This window comes from Polypterus senegalus, chromosome 1, assembly GCF_016835505.1.
Source record: "Polypterus senegalus isolate Bchr_013 chromosome 1, ASM1683550v1, whole genome shotgun sequence".
Lineage (NCBI taxonomy): Eukaryota > Metazoa > Chordata > Cladistia > Polypteriformes > Polypteridae > Polypterus > Polypterus senegalus.
In genome coordinates this window covers 306031150-306058517 of record NC_053154.1, presented here as the reverse complement: position 1 = coordinate 306058517, position 27368 = coordinate 306031150, and the positions used below count along the sequence as shown (strand labels likewise).

Genomic DNA, 27368 nt, shown 5'->3' with positions numbered 1-27368 from the left:
GCCTGGCTGTTAGAATTATAAGCAGACCTCCAATAGAAGATCTAAAGTTATGACTTGGAGTGTAGAGGGACAGGCATTCCAAACAATAGGACAGAGCAAGATTATTTAAGGCTTTATTAAACATTACTAGTATTTTAAAGTCAGTTCTGAACGACACAGATAACCAGTATAACGATGCTAAAACTGGTGAGATGTGCTCAAATTTTCTTTTTCTAGTTAAGATTCTGTCTGCTGCATTCTGCACTAACTATAACTGTTTTATGTCTTTCTTAGGTAGTCCTGTTAGGAGTGCATTACAGTAATCTAGTTGACTAGAAACAAAAGCTTGAATTAATTTTTCAGCGTCTTGTAAAGTTATAAGAGGTCTAACTTTAGCTATATTCCTTAAGTGAAAAAATGCAGTCCTTGTAATCTGGTTAATATCTGATTTAAAGTTTAGTTCAGGGTCAGTGATTACCCCTAAATTCTTTACCTCTGCCTTGACGTTAAACCTAAGAGATCAAGTTTATTTGTAATGCCTGCACTATTTCCATATTTGCCAATAATTAAGATTTCTGTTTTTACCGTATTTAGTTTAAGAAAGTTACGATTCAGGTGGCACGGTGGCGCAGTGGTAGCGCTGCTGCCTCGCAGTTAGGAGACCCGGGTTCACTTCCCGGGTCCTCCCTGCGTGGAGTTTGCATGTTCCCCCCGTGTCATGCAGGTTAGGTGGATTGGCAATTCTAAATTGGCCCTAGTGTGTGCTGTGGGTGTGTTTGTGTGTGTCCTGTGGTGGGTTGGCACCCTGCCCGGGATCGGTTCCTGCCTTGTGCCCTGGGATTGGCTCCAGCAGACCCCCGTGACGCTGTGTTTGGATCCAGTGGGTTGGAAAATGGATGGATGGAAGTTACTATTTATCCATTCAGAAATACTGCTAAGACATTAGATCAAATCAGATACAATAAGTATTTGTGTTGACAACAGCAAGCAGTAGCAAAATGTCCATGAAAAAAATCTTGTGTTACTCATGTCACATAATTCACATGTCACAGGCTCACAAAGTCCCAAGCGCATGTATTTTTACTGAAGTTAAACTAGCTATGCTTCTAAGACAGGCTGAAATCTAAGTAATTAACGTAGACCTCAGTGTTAATGTTTGCAGTGCACCATCTATTGTAATGTATTTTGTAACACATATACAAATAAAATGCATTACTACAAATGTTTGCAATACGTCATCTGTTGGAAAGAGAATTGCAATGCATATGTCACTGTTATATGCCATTTGATATGGGTTTTGTAACAGCATTCTTCATTTTTGTTTTGTCTGTGATGTGTATCTACTGGAATAACAAATTCATTACATTTTATTAATAAAATGTTATGTTAGCTTGACAGAGACACAGCAACCGAACAGACACACATATAGACACAAACATACTGTGCTTATCCTTTATTAAGCTGGAAATAGCTCTCGTGAATGAAAATGGAATGCGCTCAGACATATATAAGCTTTGAAGTGGAGACCTGCCTTCCATCGTTACATTTATATTCATAGTGGTGATCCACAACTGGAGTATCTTGGGGTTATTTGGTGCCAGTCTGTGCTACTGCATGGGTGAATTGACCTTCTGCATGTTGTAGCATCTCGGATATACACAAGTTCAAGGCAGGTTCTCCTCCTGATAACGTCTTTATTCACTTTCCTTTAAATGTTAGTTGTAAATTTGTTTCAGTGCATGCTTTTTGTGGATACCACATGAAGTGCCATGTTAGCCGATATTAGCTGAAATTGGGCTGGACAGGAAGGCAAGTCTTCAGTTCAGTTGTTCCGGCACATTTGAGCGTTTTCTGAGATTGGTTAACTTTACAATATATTAGCAAAAATACATTTGCTAAGGGCTTTGTGAGCATATGCCTGGATGACTTGACATGTGGATTATGTGACATGAGTAACATGAGATTTTATTTTCACAGGCTTTTTTTCAGTCTTTGTCATCATAGACTCCTATTATATATGATCTATATGTATCTCTGTTCTGCATGATAATAGCCATCACTACAAACTGAATTGGGTAAACAACATAAAAATATAAATTTTGTTTGTAATATTTAGTTTTGTGTAGTCTGTACATTATACACTTAGAGTGGTAACATTCCTCAAACCTGCTTAATCCAGTTCAGGCCCATATTTATTTGATATATATCATACTAGCCAACCCGCGCGTACCATACGCCGCATAATCAGGCCGGTTTTTTAATGATTTTTAAGCACAGGGAGAAAATTAACATTTGAAAAATCGGTAATGTAATAAATCAGCAAGAAAAGCAACATTGTAACAATGCACGGAACGAACCAACACACAATCGTCTGAAGTGACTGAAAACTGGCGCACCGTCCTCGCACCTTCTCCTGCGGAAAGGAGAATGACGTCCATTCAGCTCCGTCCATCATGCTAGTCTGCTGATTTCTCGTTCAGTATGCACTGCCCGCTCATGTGCCCACCTCCAACTCGTCAAGTCGGCGTCTTTACATAGTCCAGATGTACCTGTGAGTGACGTAGACTTTTCATTGCTCTGTGCGGATCTGGCTGCTATTCTATATATAATCCACCAAGACACCCGACCACGGTATTAGCAAGGTGGGAGGGGGGTGTGTACAAAGGGTTGGGACGCAACCAGTAGGAGCGTAGGAGTCGCACTTAGTGGGACTTAGTTTGCAGCCCGAATGGGGTTCAACGGCTTATCCACGCCGGGTCGACACTTGCTCAATGTCATGCATAACTATTTATTGAATGCTAAACACTTCTGGAAAGACACGGTTGTCTAAAATGGGTTGGTGTGAGAATACAACAGTAAGTGAATGAAAGGATGGAACTCTGGAGAGAGCAAAATACAACACAATAGTGAACCCGCGGCATAACAAACGCCGCATAATTATTTATTGATGGTTGAACACTTCTGGAAAGATACAGTTGTCTAAAAAGGGAGGGTCTGAGGATACAACAGAATGAGAATGAAAAGATGGAACTTTTCATTGCTCTGTGCGGTTTTGGCTGCCTTTCTATATATAATCCACCAAGACACCCGATCACGGTAGTAGCGAGGTGGGAGGGGGGTGTGAACAAAGTGCAGGAGCATCTAAGAAGACGCATGTTTTGTCGCTGAAGCGAATTGCTGCATGTAGCGTGTAAAACAGTTTGCTATGGTGCACGCAGGCGTGCGTCGTAACGAAACCTCTTTTTTTTAAAGACTGCCTACTTCATTGTGTTTTAACCTCAGTTGTAAAGGAATGTTTTAAGGACCCCATGGGATACCCCTCGGTTTTGGCTGCTTTTCTATATATAATCCACCAAGATACTCGACCACGGTAGGAGGGGGGTGTGCACAAAGGGTAGGGACGTAATGAGTGGGAGCGTATGAGTCACATTTAGTGGGAATTCCACGGCTTGCAGCCCGAATGGGGTTCAACGGCTTACCCATGCCTGTCTGCGCTAGGTAGACACACGGTCAATGTCATGCATAATTATTTATTGAATGCTAAACACTTCTGGAAAGACACGGATATCTAAAACGGGTTGGTGTGAGAATACAACAGTAAGTGAATGAAAAGATGGAACTCTGGAGAGAGCAAAATACAACACAATAGTGAACCCGTGGCATAACAGACGTGCATGTGGACTCTTACCGCAGACGAAAGAGACTAACTGGGTGGTCGGTGAATTTTTGCGTCCGGGCAAATGGGCAGGCAGTGTGAATGCCTAGAGAGCGAGGGTAGACACTGGCCGGTGAAAAAGGAGCGTTGGTGGGCAGGAAAACATCTTCTGTGTTCCTGCAGGAGCATCTAAGAAGACGCATGTTTGTCGCGGAAGCGAATAGCTGTATGTAGCGTGTAAAACAGTTTGTTATGGTGCACGCGGTCATGCATCATAACCGAAAAGTTGGTTTTTAAAGACTGCTTACTTCATTGTGCTTCAACGTCAGTTGTAAAGGATTGTTTTAAGGATCCCATGGGATACCCCTCGCAAACTGTTTCACACGCTGCATATGGCGATTCACCTCCGCGAGAAACATGCCTCTATGAACAGTCAATGCACATGACATTAACCTGACCTGCACTGCATGTGGCCTCTATGACAGACGAATATAAATGATGCCATTTTTTCTGTGTCGTCGCGTCCGAGTTGGTGGGCGTGGCCCTGCGAAGTTGTCGTTGTATCCAATGGTCTTGGAGTTGGTGGCGGGCTCTTTCCTGCGCGCCATAGGTGTCTCACTTGTCGGAAGCTTGAATCCACGCCTCTTCCGGCGTGCTTTCCATGGTTGTCTTGCCTTAGTGAATTATATATATACAGTGGTGTGAAAAACTATTTGCCCCCTTCCTGATTTCTTATTCTTTTGCATGTTTGTCACACAAAATGTTTCTGATCATCAAACACATTTAACCATTAGTCAAATATAACACAAGTAAACACAAAATGCAGTTTTTAAATGATGGTTTTTATTATTTAGAGAGAAAAAAAATCCAAACCTACATGGCCCTGTGTGAAAAAGTAATTGCCCCCAGTAGAATTCATGGTTCCATCTATCACAGCAAGCTTTCCAGGTCCTGAAGCAGAAAAACAACCCCAGACCATCACACTACCACCACCATATTTTACTGTTGGTATGATGTTCTTTTTCTGAAATGCTGTGTTCCTTTTACGCCAGATATAACGAGACATTTGCCTTCCAAAAAGTTCAACAGACTGATAGATCTCAATTACTTCTGTTCTCATTTGTTCCTGAATTTCTTTGGATCTTGGCATGATGTCTAGCTTTTGAGGTGCTTTTGGTCTACTTCTCTGTGTCAGGCAGCTCCTATTTAAGTGATTTCTTGATTGAAACAGGTGTGGCAGTAATCAGGCCTGGGGGTGGCTACGGAAATTGAACTCAGGTGTGATACACCACAGTTAGGTTATTTTTTTTTTAACAAGGGGGCAATTACTTTTTCACACAGGGCCATGTAGGTTTGGATTTTTTCTCCTAAATAATAAAACCATCATTTAAAAACTGCATTTTGTGTTTACTTGTGTTATATTTGACTAATGGTTAAATGTGTTTGATGATCAGAAACATTTTGTGTGACAAACATGCAAAAGAATAAGAAATCAGGAAGGGGGCAAATACCACTGTACATATTTGGGCCCATTCATATCAGGAATCTTGCTCTGGATAACAAAGTAAGTCACTGGTGGCAATGGAACCAATATCCTTGTAGTACCAGTCCAAACTCCCGACAAAGGGGCCATGCCAGCTATAAACAGCTTCCTTGGCAGACAGACAGGAGTATTCCAGACTGATGAGAAGTGTGCCACAAAGCTGAAAGAGGCTTAAAGTGTCTAAGGGGTTTGGATTAATTATACCACTGGCTTCAGAGCTACTCACAGGCCGTCAAGGCTTATGTGGTGTTAAAATCTGAATGGCTAATAGCCAGACATGCAGATCACAGTGTAAGTGTATAAAACAATTAACCCTTTTTAAAAAGTTGTATTTTGTCAGGCTTGTGACATTTTGTAGTGAGTATCTGAGTACTTGCCAAGTTTGTCTGACTAAATATGACATGGGTAATTTAAAAATTTAGTTTTTCCATATTGAAAAGCAAAGCCAAGGCCCACATCATTGTTACTTTAAAATGTTGTGTTTTACAATACAGCTGTATTGGAGCAGCTGTGGCTCATCACTGTTATCTTGTGGGAGTCGGGGCCAATCTGCATAAAGCTGTTGCCCTTTTAAGGAAGTAGCAAAGGCTGACCATAAAGTGAGTTTCAGTAACCCTGGTAACTGTGAAAGGCACCAATTTTTGGCAAAACAATGAAAAATGCTAAAAGCAACATGGGGTTGTTTTTGATTTCAGGCCCACCCCATGTTGCTTTCACTGCATTATAAAAATATTTACCCATCAATGAACTTGTGTGTAACGTGCTGTGTACACATACTGTGCTCGCTTTAATTGCGCTGGCTTTGCTTGTTGCTTGGCTAAGTGCTTGATAATGGTCCTGTTACATATCTTTTTAAGTCAAATTTCCTGATATTGACATGGCAGAAAGGTGGCACAGTGGTTAGAGCTGCTGTCTCATATCTCTAGAGACATGGCTTCAATTTGAGGTTATCCTTTGTAAAAAAAATTGGATATATAATAAAATGGAGTCATTAACAATTACCTGATCCATTTAATGTTTAAATCTTTTAGTATGTGGACGGCAAAAGGTAGGATTCATTGTGCTTGAGTAATATTATTTTTTATTTTAAAAGTGTGGAGGTTGGCTTGTTTTAGTTCCAAACATAAGGTTTTAAATTTTATAAAATGATCTTTGTGTTCTTTTTTTAATTAATTGGAATTCATATATTTTTATTTTGTCTTCTTGGGGTTTTCCTCAAACCTATGTTAATTGACTGCTGCACACTGGTCTAGCATGAGAGTGCCTTACCATTGGCTGGTATTCTGTTTAGGAATAGGATAATAATAGGAAGAAGACTAAATGATTCAATAATTTTATTGCCTGCATGTCCAACCAGCGTAATTAGTGCAGTAATAAGTAGGACGGTATAAAAATAAATAACGTCGTTGTTCAATAGAAATATTAATAAATGATAGTTATAGTTTATACCCAGGTTATGATGGCACAGGCCATGGCACCCTCTTTTTTGGCTAAATGTTGATAGAGAATGTGTGATGATTGCCCCCTTGTCCATATTGTCTTTAGCTGTGATTCAGGTTAACATCAGTTCCCAGTGTAGAAGAAGGATTCATTAATGCTGCCTAAGAATAACAAGACTTCCACCCTGTGAGCCGTCAGCCAGTGCTCCAAGGCCTTACTGAGAGGACACCACATCTCTTTAGATGTTGGAAAACGTTCATTTAGTCATCAATCACCAGTTTTCCTGTTATGCTGCCTCTCCTGATGTACCATGCATGAGAACCTTCATCCAACCATCATGACAAAAATGATCTTCCTGTTTGTTCATACAACTAAAATTTGGTATGACTTTGTAAAAAATAATGAATGTTAGACAGTAAGATGAGTTGAGGTGCCACTGTGGGAAAACCCCTTTTAATGATGGCAAAAAGGGAAAGAATAAGGTGCTACAAGATGCAAAATGGCGACCACTGCCGGCCATACAAAGAAGTCACAATAAAGAGCACTTCTGTTGCTCATGCAATTAAAATTTGGTATGACATTGTGAAAATAATGAATGTTAGATAGTAAAATGAGTTGGGGTGCCACTGTGGGAAAACCGTGTTTAATGATGGCAAAATGAAATAAAAATTAAAGAATAAATCACTACAAAGGTACAAAATAGCAACCACTGCAAGACATACAAATAAGTGACAACAAGGTGTGCTTCTGACCAGGAGGTCTGTGTCTACCAGATTTGGATCCAAAGTGAACATCCCCTTCTGGTTGGAGTCTCAGTTATAGCAGATTTCAAGAAAGGGCAGGGGCTTCCTGGGCTGGAGAGGAAGTGATGTCAGTTGTTTTCTGGTTGGCATTCCTCTGAACTGCGGAGGAGAAGGGAGATTGATTTACACAAAAGCCTCCCACCCCTACTTATGTTGGGGGTATTGCTTACCTGGCACAACCCTTGAAAATATCCCCCACTCACATGTGCTTGACATATATTTGACTGACTGCCTGGCCGGCCTCAAGACCTCTCGGTTTGTCCCTCAACAAACTCACCAATTTAAATGTAGAAGGGGCAAATTTGGCAAGCCTTTTCAAGATTTAATGTTCTGAGTTCAAATATCTATTATTATAGACTTATGATATAATTTTAACTAGTTGGCAGTAGAATGGTGCAGTGCTTGGTTGGGCTGCCACATAGATCCTGTGTCTTTGGTTCATGCTCTCAGCCCAGATTTGTTTCCGTGTGGGTTTTTGTTTTCTGTGTACTCTGATTTTGTTCCCACTTGTCACGTGCCTTATATCTAATGTTTCTATGGTAGTCTTCAGCACGCTAGGATCTTGCAATTGCAAACATCAGGGAGATCAAAATGGATGGATGAATGAATTTAAAATCCAGTGCCTAATTTATAACAGCAGTGCCATAAACTGAAAGCTAAACATCTTTTTCAAAGAATGTATATCAGTGAATAAGAGTGGCTCCATTTTTTTTACACTTTCTAAATCTTTTTAATTATTTTTTTCTTTTTCAGTCAGAACAGATTCTTACTGAATTTAAGGCACGAGCCCTTGAACGTCATCCTGACAAGCAGCCAGGAAACCCACAAGCAGGTTATTTTTTTTATCTTTCTTGTGTTCTTTCTTTTACAAATGTTTATGCCTCTATAACATTCCTTTTTCAAGCAATTCTCCCCTTCAGGTAAGTATGTCTAAGTTTACCGATGTCCATTCATTCTGCCTTACAGACATGTTTATACTCAAGGAGCACTGATGGAGGACACTGCTGGGTTTATTCTAAGGATTTTCAATTGGGGTCAGTTTCTAGACACTGCAGGACATTGGCCTTTTGTTTTTTGACTCCTGCATTGTTGCTTTGATTTTCCACTTAATTCACTTCCATGTTTTTCTCAGTGTTAACTTTCTTGTAATACACAGTCTTTCAGTTTTACTCCGTCTACTTACCCTTCAGTTGTGGTCAATGCTCCATTAGGTAGTAAAGAAAAGAATACTGCCTCCACCACCATAACTGTAAGATACAGTCATGTGAAAAAGTAAATAGACCCCTTGAAAAGTTTTTTCTTTTTTAACATATGTGGGCATATCAAGATTTGATCTTCTTTTAAAGTGTTTATCTCTCTATTATAAAAAAAAATACTGAAGAGAAACACTAGGGTGTCGAGACGACACTTAAAAGAAACCGCGAGATGAAAGAGATTGACCACGGAGCATCTCGTGGGGGCCTTAAACATGAGACTTTGTGCCAAGAGATTGACCCAGGACCGTCTCGCGATGACGTGGAACATGAGATTCTTGCAAGACACGCCCTACTTACAATCAATATCAAATAAGCCCAGAGGAGCAAAACACTCAGTCGTGTAAAGGAGGCTTTGAGCACACACAGATCCAAGGCTCTCAGCACATATAAAGCGTATAAGGACAATACGTTATAAATGAAACGTAGACGACTAAGCAAAGAAGAAAGCAGTGTGGAGAAAAGAGACTCAAAAACATTGGAGAGAAAAAAAAGAAAAAGAAAAATCTAGGTGCAAATTCAGAAAATAAGGAAAGTAATTATCAGCCCGGAACAAGTGGAACTGAAAAAGAAGCATGTTCAATCTGGCTCAGAATTAAAAGACAAAGAGTAAAAGACAAAGTAGAACTTCATAAAGACGTTCACAAACGTTGGCACTATACACATGCAAAGCAGGTTAGAGATTATGAAAGCAGTGGAATTCGAAAGGCTCAAAAAAAAACAACGTTGGCGCGATACACATGTGGAGAAAGTTAAAGAATATAAAAAAAGTAGGAAAATTAGAAAGTATAAAAAAAAGAAAGTAAAGATCACAGTAGCGCAAACAAACATAAATTATTACTCGAAAAAGGGAAAATCACCACCACAGACCAGGTGTCATTGGAAAAGAAAAAGCAGGACAAAGCGAGGTCAAAAATAAAAGACAGAGTGGTAAAACGTCATAAAGAGGTTAAAAAACATGGGGGCCAAACACATATAGAGCAGGTTAGAGAAAATGAGAACTGGAATTCAAAAGACAAAAACGTAGGCGCGAAACACATGCAGAGCAAGATACAGAATATGAAAGCAGAAAAAAACGACAGTGTCAAAACAAAGAAAGTAAACATCGCATTAGCACAAAAGAAGAGAAATTATTACTCAGAGAAATAATGAAAAGGCGAATAGAGATCGAATATATGGACATAGGTGATATGTCAGAAGTATGTAAATATTGTAAGGCTTTGAAGTTTAAGTCGGAGAATTTCAAAAACGGAGTTTACCTCACATGCGTTTATTGGTTACTTTGCAAAAAAAAATTATTAACTGCTTATGATGTAGATCGTTCTGTCTGTGCTGAAATTCCAAACAGAGAAACCTATCCTGAATTATGGTACAAAGTCATTAAACACGTGTCTCACTGACCTCATTAAAAAGATTCAGCATATTTGGACTCGAAAGATTCCAAATATTGTTTTTACAGAAGTTCTGAAATAAAAGTGAAACTAATGAAATTCAAAGAAAAAATCTTAAAAGTGTGTATCCAGAAGACCAAACACAGGGGTTGGCGAGCGAAGCCCCCTAGTATACATAAAGGTGATAAAGTATTACAAACACCATACCACAACGGCATTTTGTAGTTCTGTGTATAATTTAAATAAACATAAAGGCACATTTTTCATGTGGAAAGCGTATACTCCTGTACATTCCTACATTTCACTACCTCAAATACAGTACCTAAAATTAAAATTAGGTGCAGCAGATCAGGTGCACTTAATTAAAACATCATTAAAGAGGATCTTTTCCGAAATTGTCTTATTTAAACCTCAGAAATTTAGTTTAATTTACTGTCTGTTGTTGAAAAGTTATGTTATCACCATGCCAATATTAAAAGAGCTCTCTGAAGCCTTCGGGATGAAGGTTATAGATGCTTGTGTATCTAGGAGGGGATTTGAAAAAGTCACCAAACAATTAGAAGTCAACCAATCTACTGTGTGGAAGATCATCTACAAGTGGTGGAGATTTCAAAGAGCTACCAACTTTTCCAGACAAGGCAACCCCATGAAGTTTAGCCTAAGAGCAGAATGTAAGATGCTGAAAGAAGTCTCTTAAGAACCCTAGAATTTCATCATGTAACTTACAGGTAGCTGTTTTCAATTCTGATGTCAAAGTGCATGAAACTACCAATAGAAAGAGGCTGCACAAATCATATCTACTTGAGAGGGAAGCATTTTAAGATAGAGAATCTTTTATTGGTGGCATCTCTGCATAAGGACCACCTTTTTCTACCCTCTCAAATGAATGCAGTTTTTAAAGTCTGTAAAACATCTGGGATTAAATCACTTAGAGATCTGTACATAGACAACGTCTTTGCATCCTACGAACGATTACATTCTAAATTTAACTTTCCAGTAACGCATTTCTTTCACTATCTTCAAATTAGAAACTTTGTTAAACAAAACCTACCCAATTTTCCTCACCTCCCACCTCACTCTATGCTGGAAACATTGATCAGTCTTGAGGACTCAGACAGCATTTCTGTAATATATAAAACCATTTTACAGTCACTCCCTTTCAAAGACCCCAGAGGACAGTGGGAAAAGGATCACTCACTCAACATCTCAGAAAAGGAGTGGAAGGTAGCAATGCAGAGAATTCACTCGAGCTCCATATGTGCAAAGCATAGAATTATTCAACTCAAAATTGTATATCGAGAACATCTGTCTCATTTAAAATTGTCCAAAATGTTTCCAGGGCAAAATCCAACCTGCAAATGCTGCAATCAAGTACTGGCCTCACTGGGTCACATGTTTTGGGCCTGCACAAAAATAAACATCATTCTGGACCAAAATCTTTAAATGTCCTTCAGACAGCCTTAGTGTCACAAAACCTCCTAACCCACTAACAGCTGTGTTTGGTGGACTCCAAGATGGGCTTAAAGTGGAGAAGGACAAACAAACTGTGATTGCCTTTACTAAACTACTGGCATGGAGACTTACTGTATCTTGCTAAACTGGAAGAATCCTAACTCTCCTCTTTTAAGTCAGTGGGTAACTGATGTTATATACTATTTGAAATTGTAAAAAAATCTGAAACTCACTTTTTCAAAACCTGGCAGGATCTAATCAATAAGATTTTAGAATAAGGTTTTAAAGCACTGAGGAAGCAGATTCTCTTCCCATTTCTTTTTCTTCTCCATTTATCTATATTGACTTATTAATTTATCTATTTACTTATTTTTACTAGCTTTAACTTTTATTCTGCTGCCCATGCTCTCTTTCTCAGGGGTGGAGGTTGATTTTTTTTTCAATCCTATTCTTGTAAAATTGATCTATTTGTATGGAATATTGTGTAATTTCAATAAAATCAATGAAATTATAAAAAAAAAACAAAAAGAAAGAGGCTGGACAAATTTGATCTACTTGAGAGGTGTGCCACAAGGAAACCTTTGTTGACCAAAAAGAACATCAGGGCAAGACTAAAGTTTGTCCATGAACACCTTGGCAAAGACCAGGACTTCTGGAACAATGTGCTCTGGATAGACAAGGTAAAGTTACAGTAATTTGACCGTGCTACCAGAAGATATGTTTGGTGAAAACCAAAGACAGCATTTGACTAGAAGAACCTGATACCAGATATACAGCATTGAGATGGAAATGTTATAGTTTGGGGCTGGTTTGCTGCATCAAGGCTCGGGCAGCTCCCTATCATAGTATCCACCAGGAATTCTTCATTATATCACAAGGTGCTTGAGGAAAATGTGAGACCATTTATCCAAATATTGAAGTCTAGATCTTACAACATGACAATGTCCAAAAACACACCACCAAAGAATGGCTGAAAAGAAAGCAGGGGTTCTAGAATGACCATGTCAAATCCAGTGTCTGAAACCACTCAAGATTCGAGGGATGATGGCTGAGCACACAAGACACCCTTCAAACACCGCACAACAGAAGGAATTCTGCATGGAGGAGTGGAAAATACTTTCTTCCAGTTGATGCCAAAGAGTGCTAGATAATTATCAGAAACACCCATTTGAGGGGCTGATACTAGCTATTAGCGCCAAGGGTGGACTTACTTTTTTCCAGAGATGGAAATGGCATATCAGTTCGTTTTTTGTCAAATAAATCATTGCAAAGTCAGATTTTCATTGTTTTGGTTCAATTACATCACCTTTCTCTAACAATACTGTTTAAATGAATATTAAATCTTGGTATGCCCACATATTTTTAAAAAGAAAAAAACATTTCATGGGGTCTACCATTGCCTGACCTATCATTTGATCTTCACCCCTTCCCCCCCAACATAGTCTTTTGCCTAACAACACCAATTATGCCACAGTCACAATGATCGAAGGAGAAGGGGAAATGAAAATGGATAATTTCAGTCTTTCATTGCCCTAACTTGGCACATTGTGTTCTGAGTTTAGTATTTTCGCGTTTTGTCTGCTTTTCAGGATTCTAAGCTCTGCTTAGTGCTTTTTAAGTGTTTTTATTGCCTGTCTTGTGTTTTTGACACTGGCTTTCAGTTGTAGACAACTAAAGCATTACTTTGGTTGCACCTGGCTTTGTCGTAGCTTGATTCCTTACTCCCTTCATTATGTCTCTTGCTGCCACCCAGTCACTGAGGAACATCATTCCACTATTCATCCTCTTGGCTCAGTTTTTATACCTCAGAAGGTCATTACCAGGAGTTGAGAGTTCTTAAAAAATAAATGGTTGGTCAGATATCATTACAGTGTTAGATATTTAATCATCTACCAAGGAACAAAAGGTAATTAGTGTTACTATGGGCTTACTTAAACTGCTGGCTTCAGGTGATTTATTTTTGGAACTTTAAAATTTTTATGGACTTGAGAAGGTGAAACTTATCCCAGCATCATGGAACGCAAAGCAGGAACCAGCCTTGAATGGAGTGCTAGTTATCACAGTCCTTCCCCCTAACAATGGAAAAACACAAAGGTTGATGGATTAAAAAAAATGAGTGGCATATTTGCTGTACTGGTGCCTTCAACTCCTTGTTGGAAAAAATGGGCAGTTATTTGAGTTCAGTTATGGAGTCAGTCAACATCTGTGAGTGGTCTTTGTAGAGGGACTGCCAAGGAAATGAGTGTTGGATTAGTTGGTGAGCAAAGGGTGTAGATATGTCCTTTGTGAAAATGAGTGATGGGATATTGCCTTCCACCCAATGCTGTTAGAATAAGATCCATCTACCTACATCCTTCATGAAAAAGGTTAAGAAAAATAGGAAACTTGCTCAGTCTTTGTAAAGAAATAAACAGTTTGTGTAGGTATGAGTTGATTATATGACTTTTATCTTTTCTTTGTTGTTTTATTTGAAGCTCAATGCTCCAGATTATGCGCTTCCAGGCAGATCCTTGATTTTTTTTTCTTGCTTAATTTTTTCCAAATGTCACTTTATATCTTTATAACAGGATGTCTTTGAAGAAAAGGTCCTTCAGTTAAGGTTGCTTGACACATTGACCTCGTCACATTTTCTTGCCATAGCCTGAAGAGGGTTTTGTTTTTATTGCCATTAAGACAAGCTCCCTCTGAGTGTTTTTTTTGTCAGTGCAAGATATCAGCCTGAGAATAAAGTATTAAGCAATGGGTGTTATCACTCTTAACTAAGAGATAATTAACTTCTCATCATTTTCATTTAGACTGCATGCTAAAATCATGAAGATTTTAACTTGTAAACCTAAACCTCCTGGGAATACTAAATTGTTTTGTAGCTGGAGAGATAGCATGCATCTTATCACAGCCTATTTTTTTATAATGCCTTTCAAAAATAACATTACATAACAGTCTCAAGCATATTTAATCCAATTTAGGGTCACAGGAGGCTGGAGCCTATCTTGGCTCACTTAGTTGAAAGGCAGAAGTCAGTTCTGTACAAAATTTCAGTATTTCACAGGACCCACTCATACATAGCCACACTCTCTCATGGAACAGTGTTGGATGAACAATTAATCAAACACGCATGCCTCGGAGACATAGTGAAAACATGTAGATCAGGGGTCTCCAACACGTCGCTCTCGAGCTACCAGTAGCTCGCAGTCCCTTTCCAAGTAGCTCACCAGGGTGGGCAATCTTTCCAAAAAAATCATATCACAATCCTTTCAACACAAAATCACGATCCACAATCTGAATTGCAATCTATCATTTCAATGTGGCATACACTTAAGAGAATATCCAAACTCAAACTCATCAAGACCTAAGTAACACTTTATTTTAAATATCAAACAAACAAAGTTGAATACAATTTTTCTCTCCCGAAGCTGGCGAGTGAGTGAGTGAGGAAGGTCCCTCCACTTGGCCCGCTGCGTGGATCTTAGATTTACGCAAATAAATTGGTACCGCAAGTGAACTACGATACATAGTGAAATCAGAGACGTTACAAAATCAACTGGAATATTCAAGCAAATTATAGAAGAAAACCCAATCTAAATCCGTTAAGTAGTTCTCTCGTGAAAGCGGACAGGCATACAGACAGACAGACATTGGATTTTATATATTATATATTAGTAAACCTTCAAAATAATGTGCAGTTAAAGTCTCAACAGCATTCTCAGCATTTCTGGAGCTTAGTAGAGCCAGATAACTATAAGAGTCTTCACCAAGCAGCTCTGAAAATGTCTGCTTTGTTTGGGTCTCCATACCTCTGTGAGTCTGCCTTTTCTGACATGAATGTCATGAAATCAAAGTTCAGAACAACACTGACAGAGGAACATTTAAATGACTCCATAAAAGTGAACCTAAGGGGTTGCACTCCACCACACACCCGCCTCTCTTTTTTACTCCATGCAGTGCCAGTCATCTGACTAACTAAAAAACACATCACACATGCAACTGGACACGTGAAACAGTAACATGTAACAAAATAACAAAGGAATAAGTCATATCTGTGTATTTGTAATTGCACTGTTTTGTTTTGACACCATTCATGTTTTAATTCAATAGTGTGAGATACACTAAAGTGTAAAATGCATACAGACATACAAAATGCACTTGCAGGTGAACTAAATATTTTTGTGATGTTTTAATGTGAGTTGTGGACACTGACATTTTGTAAATGTTCAGGCAAAACAAGCGTATTCAGTTTGTTTGGGTTGAAATAAGCTATGAGAATAAACATCAGAATACATGAGTACCTCTCGGCCATTTTCATTTTTTAAAAGTAGCTCTCAGGGGAAAAAAGGTTTGACACCCCTGAAGTAGATGCAACTCAGAAAAACACATATGTTGGTGATTTGAACTTGTAATGCAACAACACCACCACTGCACCACGGTCCTTTCCTAAGACCATGTATTAATGATTTCAAACTGTTCCACTAATTTATTTCCATTACCGGCTTTTAACTATGACTGTCTATTTCAATTAAGTGCCGATTCAGCGATTTATTGTCTGTTCAGGGTGTCTGATGCAGCCAGCCATGCAGAGTTCCAACTACCTGGTTGCAATATAATTACCTTAGTACTGTGGTTTGGGCATCTTTTCAACCTTCTTGTATTCGTGTCACTGGTCTCAGTCTTCCTTTCAACTCTTGAACCACCAGGGTTAATTTAGTTCTCTGGTATATCTAATTTTCCTTCTAGTGTGTGCTTTTTGTGATTCACTTCCAGCCTATTCCTGAAAAGAATTGAGGACATGCTGTGAGGTGTGTTAAGTTCTCAGCTCCCTTCTCTATAGTTTTACCCCCAGTATGTCTTTTCTCAAGAATTTAAAATGAAATCCAGAAATAAGGAGAAGGTGCAACTTTTCACAGAGGTAGGGAATGAGCCCAGTTCCATGAAGCCAAACACTAACCACCAAGCTACCGTGTTGTTCCTAACATTTCATTTCTATTTAGTGGTGTTAATTAATTAATGCTTCCACCAATCACTGATTCAAAAGACGTGTAAGCTTAGATAGATAGATAGATAGATAGATAGATAGATACTTTGCTTAGTTAGTCAAAGCACTTTATTCTCAATTATTCTTCCACTTGAATTGAATTCAGACTCAAAATTCTACACAGAATTAAAATGTAAATCAGTAACAGAAAAGAATCATCTGCAAATATTGTGATGAGTGGCCAGATTAACAGGAGATTGCAGGCAGGAAATGAAGGAGCAGAACAAGTGCATGACCCAGCATTGCCCATGGAAAGATATGGAAACATCTCTTGCAAGATGTCCACATGCCAAGAAAAAGAGAAAGGTATTGTTATGGCAGTAAGGTCCTCCACAAGGTCTGTAGACAAAGGGACCTGTGAGGTATGGTATGATACAAGATATCCCTGGGCACTATACTACAGATGACCCAGGAGTTGACAGGAATGCCTTTTTCCCTTTTGTCAACCCTAATTATTACTTACTACTTACTATTTATATATTTTTATTTGACTGATGCTTTTATCTAAAGTGACTTAAGACACAATCAGTTACATTTCTTTTACTTTTCCAGTTGGACCACAGGCAGGTGAAGTGAGTTACTCATGGCCACAGTGTCAGCAGGATTTGAATCCACAACCTCAGGGTTTGAAGCCTTAATTGCTACACCACACTGCTTTCTAGTATGTATTGTACCTGTTTAAATGTGTAGTAATGGAGCACTTAAGACCTCTCTCACTCTTCTTTGCTATTGCCATAGGAGGAATTTAGGATGTATCTGTCCATCCATCCATTTTCCAACCCGCTACACCTTAACCACAGGGTCACTGGGGTCTGCTGGAGCCAATCCCAGCTGACAGGGTGCAAAGCAAGAAACAAACCCCGGGCGCACACACACATACACGCACCCACACACCAAGCACACACTAGGGACAATTTTTTAGAATCACCAATGCACCTAACCTGCATGTCTTTGGACTGTGGGAAGAAACCAGAGTATAAATTTGCAAATGAAGGAAAATTTAGTAAAAGAAGCAAAATGAAGCGAATAGAGCATGTGGTCATTTCTCAAGTAATAAACCTCAAGGTGCCACTGAGTCTCTTAGAATTTGCTGCGTAGTCCTTTAGAATCAATAAAAGTCAAAATCAGTTTGACCTAGGCCAAATATCTAGCTACCCCCACCAAGACATGCAGTAATATGATAGAATTATACAATAATCTAATGTTGTTTATGCCTTAGGTTCTCCGCCTTTTCAAAGTCTCTTTGCATGGGCAGGACGAGGAGCTTACTATACAGTGGGTACGGAAAGTATTTAGACCCCCTTCAATTTTTCACTCTTTGTTATATTGCAGCCATTTGCTAAAATCATTTAAATTATTTTTTTTCCTCATTAATGTACACACAGCACCCCATATTGACAGACAAAAAAAATAATTATTGAAATTGTTGCAGATTTATTAAAAAAGAAAAACTGAAATATCACATGGTCCTAAGTATTCAGACCCTTTGCTCAGTATTTAGTAGAAGCACCCTTTTGAGCTAATACAGCCATGAGTCTTCTTGGGAAAGATGCAACAAGTTTTTCACACCTGGATTTGGGGATCCTCTGCCATTCCTCCTTGCAGATCCTCTCCAGTTCTGTCAGGTTGGGTGGTAAACGTTGGTGGACAGCCATTTTTAGGTCTCTCCAGAGATGCTCAATTGGGTTTAAGTCAGGGCTCTGGCTGGGCCATTCAAGAACAGTCAGAGAGTTGTTGTGAAGCCACTCCTTCGTTATTTTAGCTGTGTGCTTTGGGTCTTTGTCTTGTTGGAAGGCAAACCTGTGGCCCAGTCTGAGGTCCTTAGCACTCTGGAGAAGGTTTTTGTCCAGGATATCCCTGTACTTGGCCGCATTCATCTTTCCCTCAATTGCAACCAGTCATCCTGTCCCTACAGCTGAAAAACACCCCCACAGCATGATGCTGCCACCGCCATGCTTCACTGTGGGGACTGTATTGGACAAGTGATGAGCAGTGCCTGGTTGTCTCCACACACTGAGGAGAGGCAAGACACATGGCAGCCCGCATGGAGTTTGCTAAAAGACACCTGAAGGACTCTAAAAAGGTGAGAAATAAGATTCTCTGGTCTGCTGAGACCAAGATAGAATTTTTTTGCCTTAATTCTAAGCGGTATGTGTGGAGACAACCAGGCACTGCTCATCACTTGTCCAATACAGTCCCCACAGTGAAGCATATATAACAAAGAGTGAAAAATTGAAGGGGGTCTGAATACTTTCCGTACCCACTGTATATAGTGGCAGTAACATAGCAGGATTAGAGAGAAAAAAAAAAGAAATGTGATGATGATGATGGATGACTTATCATTTTATGCGGGCAACTTATAGATGTTTTTACAGTTTAAATAGAAAGTTGGTTTTTTTTTTTTTAACTTTTAGGAATTAGGCTGTCATGATATACGTGTGAGTATATTTTCTAGAGCAAAGAGAAAATTGCCAGTTTAGTTAATTTTTACTTGTATATTTTCACTAGAAAGCCACATAAAATTAACAACAAGATGAAGGCCTTTAAAGGGTACTGTAATGGTTGTAGATGAAAAGGAGTCTTGACTTAATGAACTTTATTAAATGTGACCCTCAAAATGTTTGTTTTGACTTGTTCCTTGTATCGGCTATAGTTGAAGAGTTTCAAAAACTGCAGAAAGCCAAAGATGTCCTCCTTAATGAAGACAGTCGTTCACGATATGACTACTGGAGACGCTGCCAAATCGCCATCCCCTTTCAAGAATGGGAAGCACTCAGCGACTCTGTAAAAACGGTAAGCTTTTGAATGTTGTGCAGCGCATTTGATTTGATGGATCAATTCTATTTGTATTATACAGCTGTCTTCTCATTCAAGGGGATGCACAGATTGACAAAAATACAATAATTCAAGAGAGGTTTTTTTTTTAACATATTGGGTATAACTTACTTATAGAAAGATTTAATTATAGATTGGTGCAGTGGTTTGCCCAGACGCCTCACAATTCCAGGAGGTTGGCTTTAAATTCTGATTTGGTCATTCTCTGTGTACAACTGTTATATTGTTCCAATGTCTGTGGTTTTTTTCTTTCCCAAATACATCACTGTCATACGTTACATCATCCATGTTAATGTTTCTATTCCTCCCTCTGCAAATGGGTACTCAGCAATGGAAATGAGTCTACTTCTGACCATGGAAAGTATGGGCCTTCCATAACTAATGAACAACTGTGAAGACATCTGAAGAAGCTACACACAGGAAATGTTGTGAGACCAATAGTGTCAGTCCTCAAGTTGTTAAAGTGTGTGCTGTCCATCTTTGTGGTGTCTGCTGTCACCTGTTCAGTCGAAAATTAGGGCTGCAAAAAGTGCTGCTGTTATGGAAAACATCCTGCATTGTTCCTGTCCCAAAGAAGACCTGCACCGCTTCACCTAATGACTACAGGCCAGTGCCACGTACGTCTCACATCATGAAGACCTTTGAGAGGCTGGTCTTGGACTATGTGACTAGTAGACCACCTGGACCCACTGCAGTTTGCCTATCAGACAAACATTGGAGTGGAGGATGCAATTGTCTGTTTGCTCCACAGGGTGTATTCTCACCTGGATAAAGCTGACAGCACTGAGAGGATTCTGATGTCTCCAGTATGCTGGTGAATGAGCCTGTGGTGTCTTGCATTATGGACTATCTGTCAGGCAGACTGCAGTTTGTGAGATTCAAGAATTGTGTCTCTGTTATGGATACGAGCAACACTGGAGCACCACAAGGAACACTCTTGTCTCCTTTTCTCTTCACTCTGTATACCATCCATCATCCAATGTGCTACAGTGGTGTGAAAAACTATTTGCCCCCTTCCTGATTTCTTATTCTTTTGCATGTTTGTCACACAAAATGTTTCTGATCTTTAAACACATTTAACCATTAGTCAAATATAACACAAGTAAACACAAAATGCAGTTTTTAAATGATGTTTTTTATTATTTAGGGAGAAAAAAAATCCAAACCTACATGGCCCTGTGTGAAAAAGTAATTGCCCCCTTGTTAAAAAATAACCTAACTGTGGTGTATCACACCTGAGTTCAATTTCTGTAGCCACCCCCAGGCCTGATTACTGCCACACCTGTTTCAATCAAGAAATCACTTAAATAGGAGCTGCCTGACACAGAGAAGTAGACCAAAAGCACCTCAAAAGCTAGACATCATGCCAAGATCCAAAGAAATTCAGGAACAAATGAGAACAGAAGTAATTGAGATCTATCAGTCTGGTAAAGGTTATAAAGCCATTTCTAAAGCTGTGGGTCTCCAGCGAACCACAGTGAGAGCCATTATCCACAAATGGCAAAAACATGGAACAGTGGTGAACCTTCCCAGGAGTGGCCGGCCGACCAAAATTACCCCAAGAGCGCAGAGACGACTCATCCGAGAGGTCACAAAAGACCCCAGGACAACGTCTAAAGAACTGCAGGCCTCACTTGCCTCAATTAAGGTCAGTGTTCACGACTCCACCATAAGAAAGAGACTGGGCAAAAACGGCCTGCATGGCAGATTTCCAAGACGCAAACCACTGTTAAGCAAAAAGAACATTAAGGCTCGTCTCAATTTTGCTAAGAACACATCTCAATGATTGCCAAGACTTTTGGGAAAATACCTTGTGGACTGATGAGACAAAAGTTGAACTTTTTGGAAGGCAAATGTCCCGTTATATCTGGCGTAAAAGGAACACAGCATTTCAGAAAAGAACATCATACCAACAGTAAAATATGGTGGTGTTAGTGTGATGGTCTGGGGTTGTTTTGCTGCTTCAGGACCTGGAAGGCTTGCTGTGATAGATGGAACCATGAATTCTACTGTCTACCAAAAATCCTGAAAGAGAATGTCCGGCCATCTGTTCGTCAACTCAAGCTGAAGCGATCTTGGGTGCTGCAACAGGACAATGACCCAAAACACACCACCAAATCCACCTCTGAATGGCTGAAGAAAAACAAAATGAAGACTTTGGAGTGGCCTAGTCAAAGTCCTGACCTGAATCCAATTGAGATGCTATGGCATGACCTTAAAAAGGCGGTTCATGCTAGAAAACCCTCAAATAAAGCTGAATTCTGCAAAGATGAGTGGGCCACAATTCCTCCAGAGCGCTGTAAAAGACTCATTGCAAGTTATCGCAAACGCTTGATTGCAGTTATTGCTGCTAAGGGTGGCCCAACCAGTTATTAGGTTCAGGGGGCAATTACTTTTTCACACAGGGCCATGTAGGTTTGGATTTTTTTTTTCTCCCTAAATAATAAAAAACATCATTTAAAAACTGCATTTTGTGTTTACTTGTGTTATATTTGACTAATGGTTAAATGTGTTTGATGATCAGAAACATTTTGTGTGACAAACATGCAAAAGAATAAGAAATCAGGAAGGGTGCAAATAGTTTTTCACACCACTGTATATCTTAACTACAGGGTCACGGGGGTCCGCTGGAGCCAATCCCAGCCAACACAGGGTGCAAGGCAGGAAACAAACCCCAGGCAGGGTGCCAGCCCACCGCAGGGCACACACATCCAGCACACACTAGGGACAATTTAGAATTGCCAATGCACCTAACCTGCATGTCTTTGGACTGTGGGAGAAAACTTGAGCACCTGGACGAAACCCATGCAGACACGGGGAGAACATGCAAACTCCACGCAGGGAGGACTTGGGAAGCGAACACAGGTCTACTAACTGCGAGGCAGCAGCGCTACCCATTGTGCCACCCACTCTGTATACCTCTGACTGTAAACATAACACCAGGTCATGTCACTGGCAGAATTTTTCAGGTGATTCTGCACATGGTTTGTATTGATAAAGGAGAACAGACTGAACAGACAGTACTTGGGGGTTCACATCAATGACAAGCTGGACTGGTCTCGTAACACAGAGTAACTATATGAGAAAGGTCAGCATAGACCTTCTTTTTAGGAGACAGTGTTCCTTTAATGTGTGAAGTGACATCATTCATCTTCTGCAACTCTGTAATGGTCAGTGCAATTTTCTGTGCTGTGTAGTGCTGGGCTGGTAACATCACTTTAAGACAGGCTCACCGAATCAACAAGCTAATTAAAAGGGAAAGCTCCGTTATGGGATATACTCTGGATCACCTGGAGGTAGCAGCAAAGGAGAAGATTAAAACAAAACTGTGTGTCATTATGAATAAACACAGAGGACTTTCAGCCAACAAATTATTCAGCAGAAGTGTGTGATAAATATGGGCTAGGACTAGGGCTCCTTTATACAAACAGCAGTACGTCAGTGTAATGCCTCACTGGGACTGTGACTGCCAAGCCAGAAGTTTTCTTTTTCTAATGTGTGTCATTCTAATGTGTATTTAGACCATAGTGTGTATGTTTGTGCATATTTATTTACAGAGCTTCTGTAAAAAGCCAAATTTCCATGTGAGGACAAAAGATCTATCTATCTATCTATCTATCTCTGTCTGGTTAAGTGGTAGATACTAAAGGTATGATATGTGATCAATAACATCTGTGAGGACTCTTGATTAAATGTTATCCATCTAAATAAGTGTATTCTCTTTTAAACCTTTTTAATCTTTATAGCTTCTTAGTTCTCTGTAATTTCCAAATTGTTTAATATGACCCAGCTATTCTTTACACGTATAGTACATGTTACTGAGCTGCTAGGTAACAAACTGGTTAATTCTGCAGTTAATACAAAGCTAGGTTTATCATTCGGATTGTTAAACATGGACCTGAGCAGAATTTGAATTTTATGCAGATGAAATTTAATATAAACAAATGTAAAATATTAGAAACAAAAATGTTAGATTTGAATGCATAATGGAAGGTTTGAAAGTTGAAAGCACACCTTATGACTAGTACAGGGGTCCTCAATCGCAGTCCTGGAGGGCCACAGTGACTGCAGGTTTTTGCTCCAACTCAGTTGCTAAATAAGAAGCACTTATTGCCAATTAACACTTCTGATTCACTTTAGGTGTCTCATTAAGATTTTGAACTCTTATTGCATATTTTAGTTTTAAACAACAGTATTCTTGGTTTTTAATTGCTCCTAATTAGCAATAACATGCAAATGACCAAAGAGACCAGCATTTCTCCATTTAGCTTGTTACCATTTACACGTGTGTATTTATCATGCACTTTTGGGCTTAATTAAATACTTGGAAGGAAAATAAAGAGAAAAAGGGAAGTACTGAGAATTACTCATCCATTTTAGCCTTCAGTTCATTTGGATGATATCATTAGAAAGGGGATGGAAATCTAAAATATGAGAATTACCTGACATAGCAGAGTTAAAGCACTAACAAAGCCATGAAATTAAATGATTGGCAAGAATTGCAGTCTAATTAAGCAACCAGGTTAGAACAAAAATCTGCAGCCACTGCGGCCCTCCAGGACTGTGATTGAGGACCCCTGGACTAGTAGATGATTTTCTACATTCAAGCAATGTACAGAACTGATTAAGAAGGCTAATAGGATGTTATTTTGTATAGCATGAAGTTAAGTCAAGGGAGGTTATGCAATTTTGTTCTCTAGAAGATGTAAGGGAGCTGAATTTTTTTAGCTTAAGAAATCAAAACCGGCAACATTGTTGAAGTGTTCAAAATAATGAAGGGAATTTCTACCATGAATCAAACTGTTATTTTAAAATGGGTTCTTCAAAAAGAGCATGGGGACATAAGTTGAAAATTTTTAAAGGAATACTTGATTAATACTAACTCAGCTGGTGGGCTAAAGCAGAAGATGTCTATTTTTCATTTAGCATCTAACTTGCTCAAATATATAGATACTCCAAAATATGAGCAAGTTACTTCTCATGCAAAATTTCCTGAGCTAGGCAATGGGTGGCCAAATCATATTAGGGATAGGAAGCTGTTTCTTGTTCCTGCAGTACAAACGTGACCTAAATGCATTTGTTAAAAATAAAGAAGAGTAGTTCATTTATGTTGTACAGCGCAAAAGCATAAAACAAAAGAATTTATTTCCTTTTATACTGTTGCTAAAAGTGCTTTAATATGAGATTCCTCCCGGCACTCTGTTTTGTCACTTGAAATGACTCATCAGTCATTGAAATGCAGCTGTCTTCTTTCATTGTACACTGTTTGAGATAAATCACCTCAAAGCAATTTATTTTTTCCCTGCACTTTGTACATAACACTTGAATAAGAATGCATTTTGTTTGCGTCTGTAATAGGCAGTCATATTTTCTGCTTAAAGGCTTAGCTGTTGGACCGTAGACTATATTGGTGGAATCCCACATTTCAGGGTTTGCTTAGGACTCTGGATTCAATTTGCTGCTTGTGTTGATCGACACATTTACAACACAAAAGACGCTGACGGAGAGGTGTGAACAGATTTAAGGTTTGCCGGGATTACCAGTTTTTTTTTTGGTAATTCTAGTGTTAAGCAGCTCATAGAATCTGTAGCTCATCTTTGGACAGACTGAACACATCCAACTGCCATGCCTAGGAAAATGTCTCCAGCTGTTCTGAAAATGGTTATACAATTGTCAGGACCCCACTTAATCATTGTTAGACAATTATTCTTCTCCTATTGGCTTCCCTCTGTTGTGTGTATATGGGGGTATTGACCATTTTATAAGTAAGTTGTCCTATTATTAAATTGTCCTAATATTGTATCTCGGCTATTGTTATTATGGAACAAAATGTTAATTTTGGGTGGCTGAAATTCTTAATTAGCACATTTCCATGGAGCACACGATTTTGCTTAAATTCATGGGATAAAAGCAGAGTAAAAAATATGTATCACTGCAGTTTTTTCAGTGAGTTTTCCTCAAGCATCCTGAGCAGCGTGGGCATTTACATTAGAAAATACTGATGGTATTCATCATCTTCATTATTGCTGTTTCATTTTTCCTTACACTAGAAACAAATTCTTTGAACTGAATTTGAGGTATATTCGAGGTATTGCATTATTTGCTGCCATTCTGTAATTGGACACTGGTATGGTGAACAGGCTGCAAAAATAAAATATTTCTAAACTGTTACTCCTTAAAAGACATAGAAAGGAACCATATTTACACCAAATACTATGCAAGCTATTTGTTCTATACTCATTTTTCTTTTTTAAATTTAATGTGCATAACCGGGCTTAGTGTAAACATCCCGTCAATCAAACATTAAAGAAGCTTCTTTGGCTAAAGGGACATTAGTGTATGTCATCATTTAAGTTTTTTGTTTCCTTAATTATTGCCACTTTTACTCCCCCTTCTGTGTCTGCTTTCTTAAGGATCAAAACAGTAGTTCCTCCTCACTTTCGCCAGATTTTCTTGGATCCTCAGGTAGACTTAACACTGTAGGTGATCAGTTATAGTACACACATAAGCATGCTCTCCATTACTGATTTTTAGTTATTGCCATTTGCTATTTTCACATTCTTTTTACTGTATTCATTGGCTAGTTTTCTCATTATTGCAAATATTTTGTTGTTCTCATAATCTTAACTGCTTACTGTTGCGATGGACCCGAAGTGAGACAGTCAATATAACCCTAAAATCCAATCTTTCTTTCTTTCTTTTTTTCTTTCTTTCTTAGTCTATGCACTGGGCTGTGAAGAGTAAGAAGGAACCTATGTTGGAGGCCCCGGAAGAGCAGCATAACTACAGCTGCCATGTTTCCACAGAGGAGAGTAAAGGCTGTAATAGCAAATCAGAGCAGATTGATACGCCAGATTCTGAAATACTGGCTGATAATCAGAAAGCTGACTCACCTCATTCTCCATCCTCTCCAAGTAAGTACAAAGGGGCATTAATGGGGTGTAACATAGAATTAAACACTGGATGCAACCACATTATCTTTCACAAAGAGCTTGACATTTACCTCTTACATTGACTGATACCATCTGGACAGTCTTCTAAGCCTGATCAGGTAAGTGAGTAAAGTTGTGTGCTGATTTGCAGCCTGCTGTCAAGCTAGCTGATTTGAAGACTTGTTTGTTTAAGGAGCACAAGGATGGCTTTTTGACACCCAAATGTAGCACAATCTAAAGCCATGTTAAGCCTTCACAAATCCAGCAGTAATATGGGAATTTAATGTGTTCATCTTTGATAACCATTTATTATCTTTAGGCAGAATGTGACACCTAGTCCTATCTATTAGAAGTATTCACTGGAATAAAATTCAAAACAAAGACAGTTCCTCATACAATACTGAGTCAAATCTATCTGGCAGTGTTAGAAACGAATAGGTCTAATTGATGCAATGTCCAAATAGCACAATAATGTTAGCAGGTAGGAACTATTAGTTTACTGCGATGGATTGTCACCCCTATAGATTGAGTTTTTGTCTTGCAACTTTTGTTTGTTGGGATGAGCTATGTCAAAATGAATAAATTGGCTTTGAAATAAATAATTTAACATTCACTTAACTTTCTCCTACCACTTTCTATACATTAATAATATTCTTATTTAGCACTTTACCAGATATTTCCATAAGCATCAGTGTTCAGAAAGAAGAAGCAGAAAACCAACAACTTGCAAGCATTAAGCATTTGCCTGTGCTGGTCAGCCCCCCAGCTGCTCCTTGGTTTACCAACAATATTATGAAGTCTATATGATCCAACAAAGACTGTAATGATATTGACAGACCAAATCCATCTCATGCGGTGAAGCTCAGTCCTTTTGATAGATAACTAGGAAAAATGTTTTTTTGCAAGACTGAACTGGCACTAATGGCATAAGACATAAAAATAGTGCATCTAGTATCTTGACATTTAATGAAGAAACACATGAGAATTGGCACTGCTGAGGTGGGCATATCCCCTATGTGTATGTATATGTGTTATTACTATATTATACATGCAGTA

At 39.0% G+C, this 27368-nt stretch overlaps 1 protein-coding gene across 1 annotated transcript in view; it reads left to right on the top strand.

Moving 5' to 3' along the window:
* The window catches only part of dnajc12 (DnaJ (Hsp40) homolog, subfamily C, member 12), a 60675-nt gene that overhangs the window by 22213 nt on the left and 11094 nt on the right, over positions 1 to 27368 (top strand). Inside the window, exons 2-4 of the mRNA XM_039735088.1 lie at positions 8174 to 8252; positions 19199 to 19338; positions 26099 to 26294. Coding sequence (XP_039591022.1) covers positions 8174 to 8252; positions 19199 to 19338; positions 26099 to 26294 — 415 coding nt within the window. The remainder of the gene's footprint in view (positions 1 to 8173; positions 8253 to 19198; positions 19339 to 26098; positions 26295 to 27368) is intronic.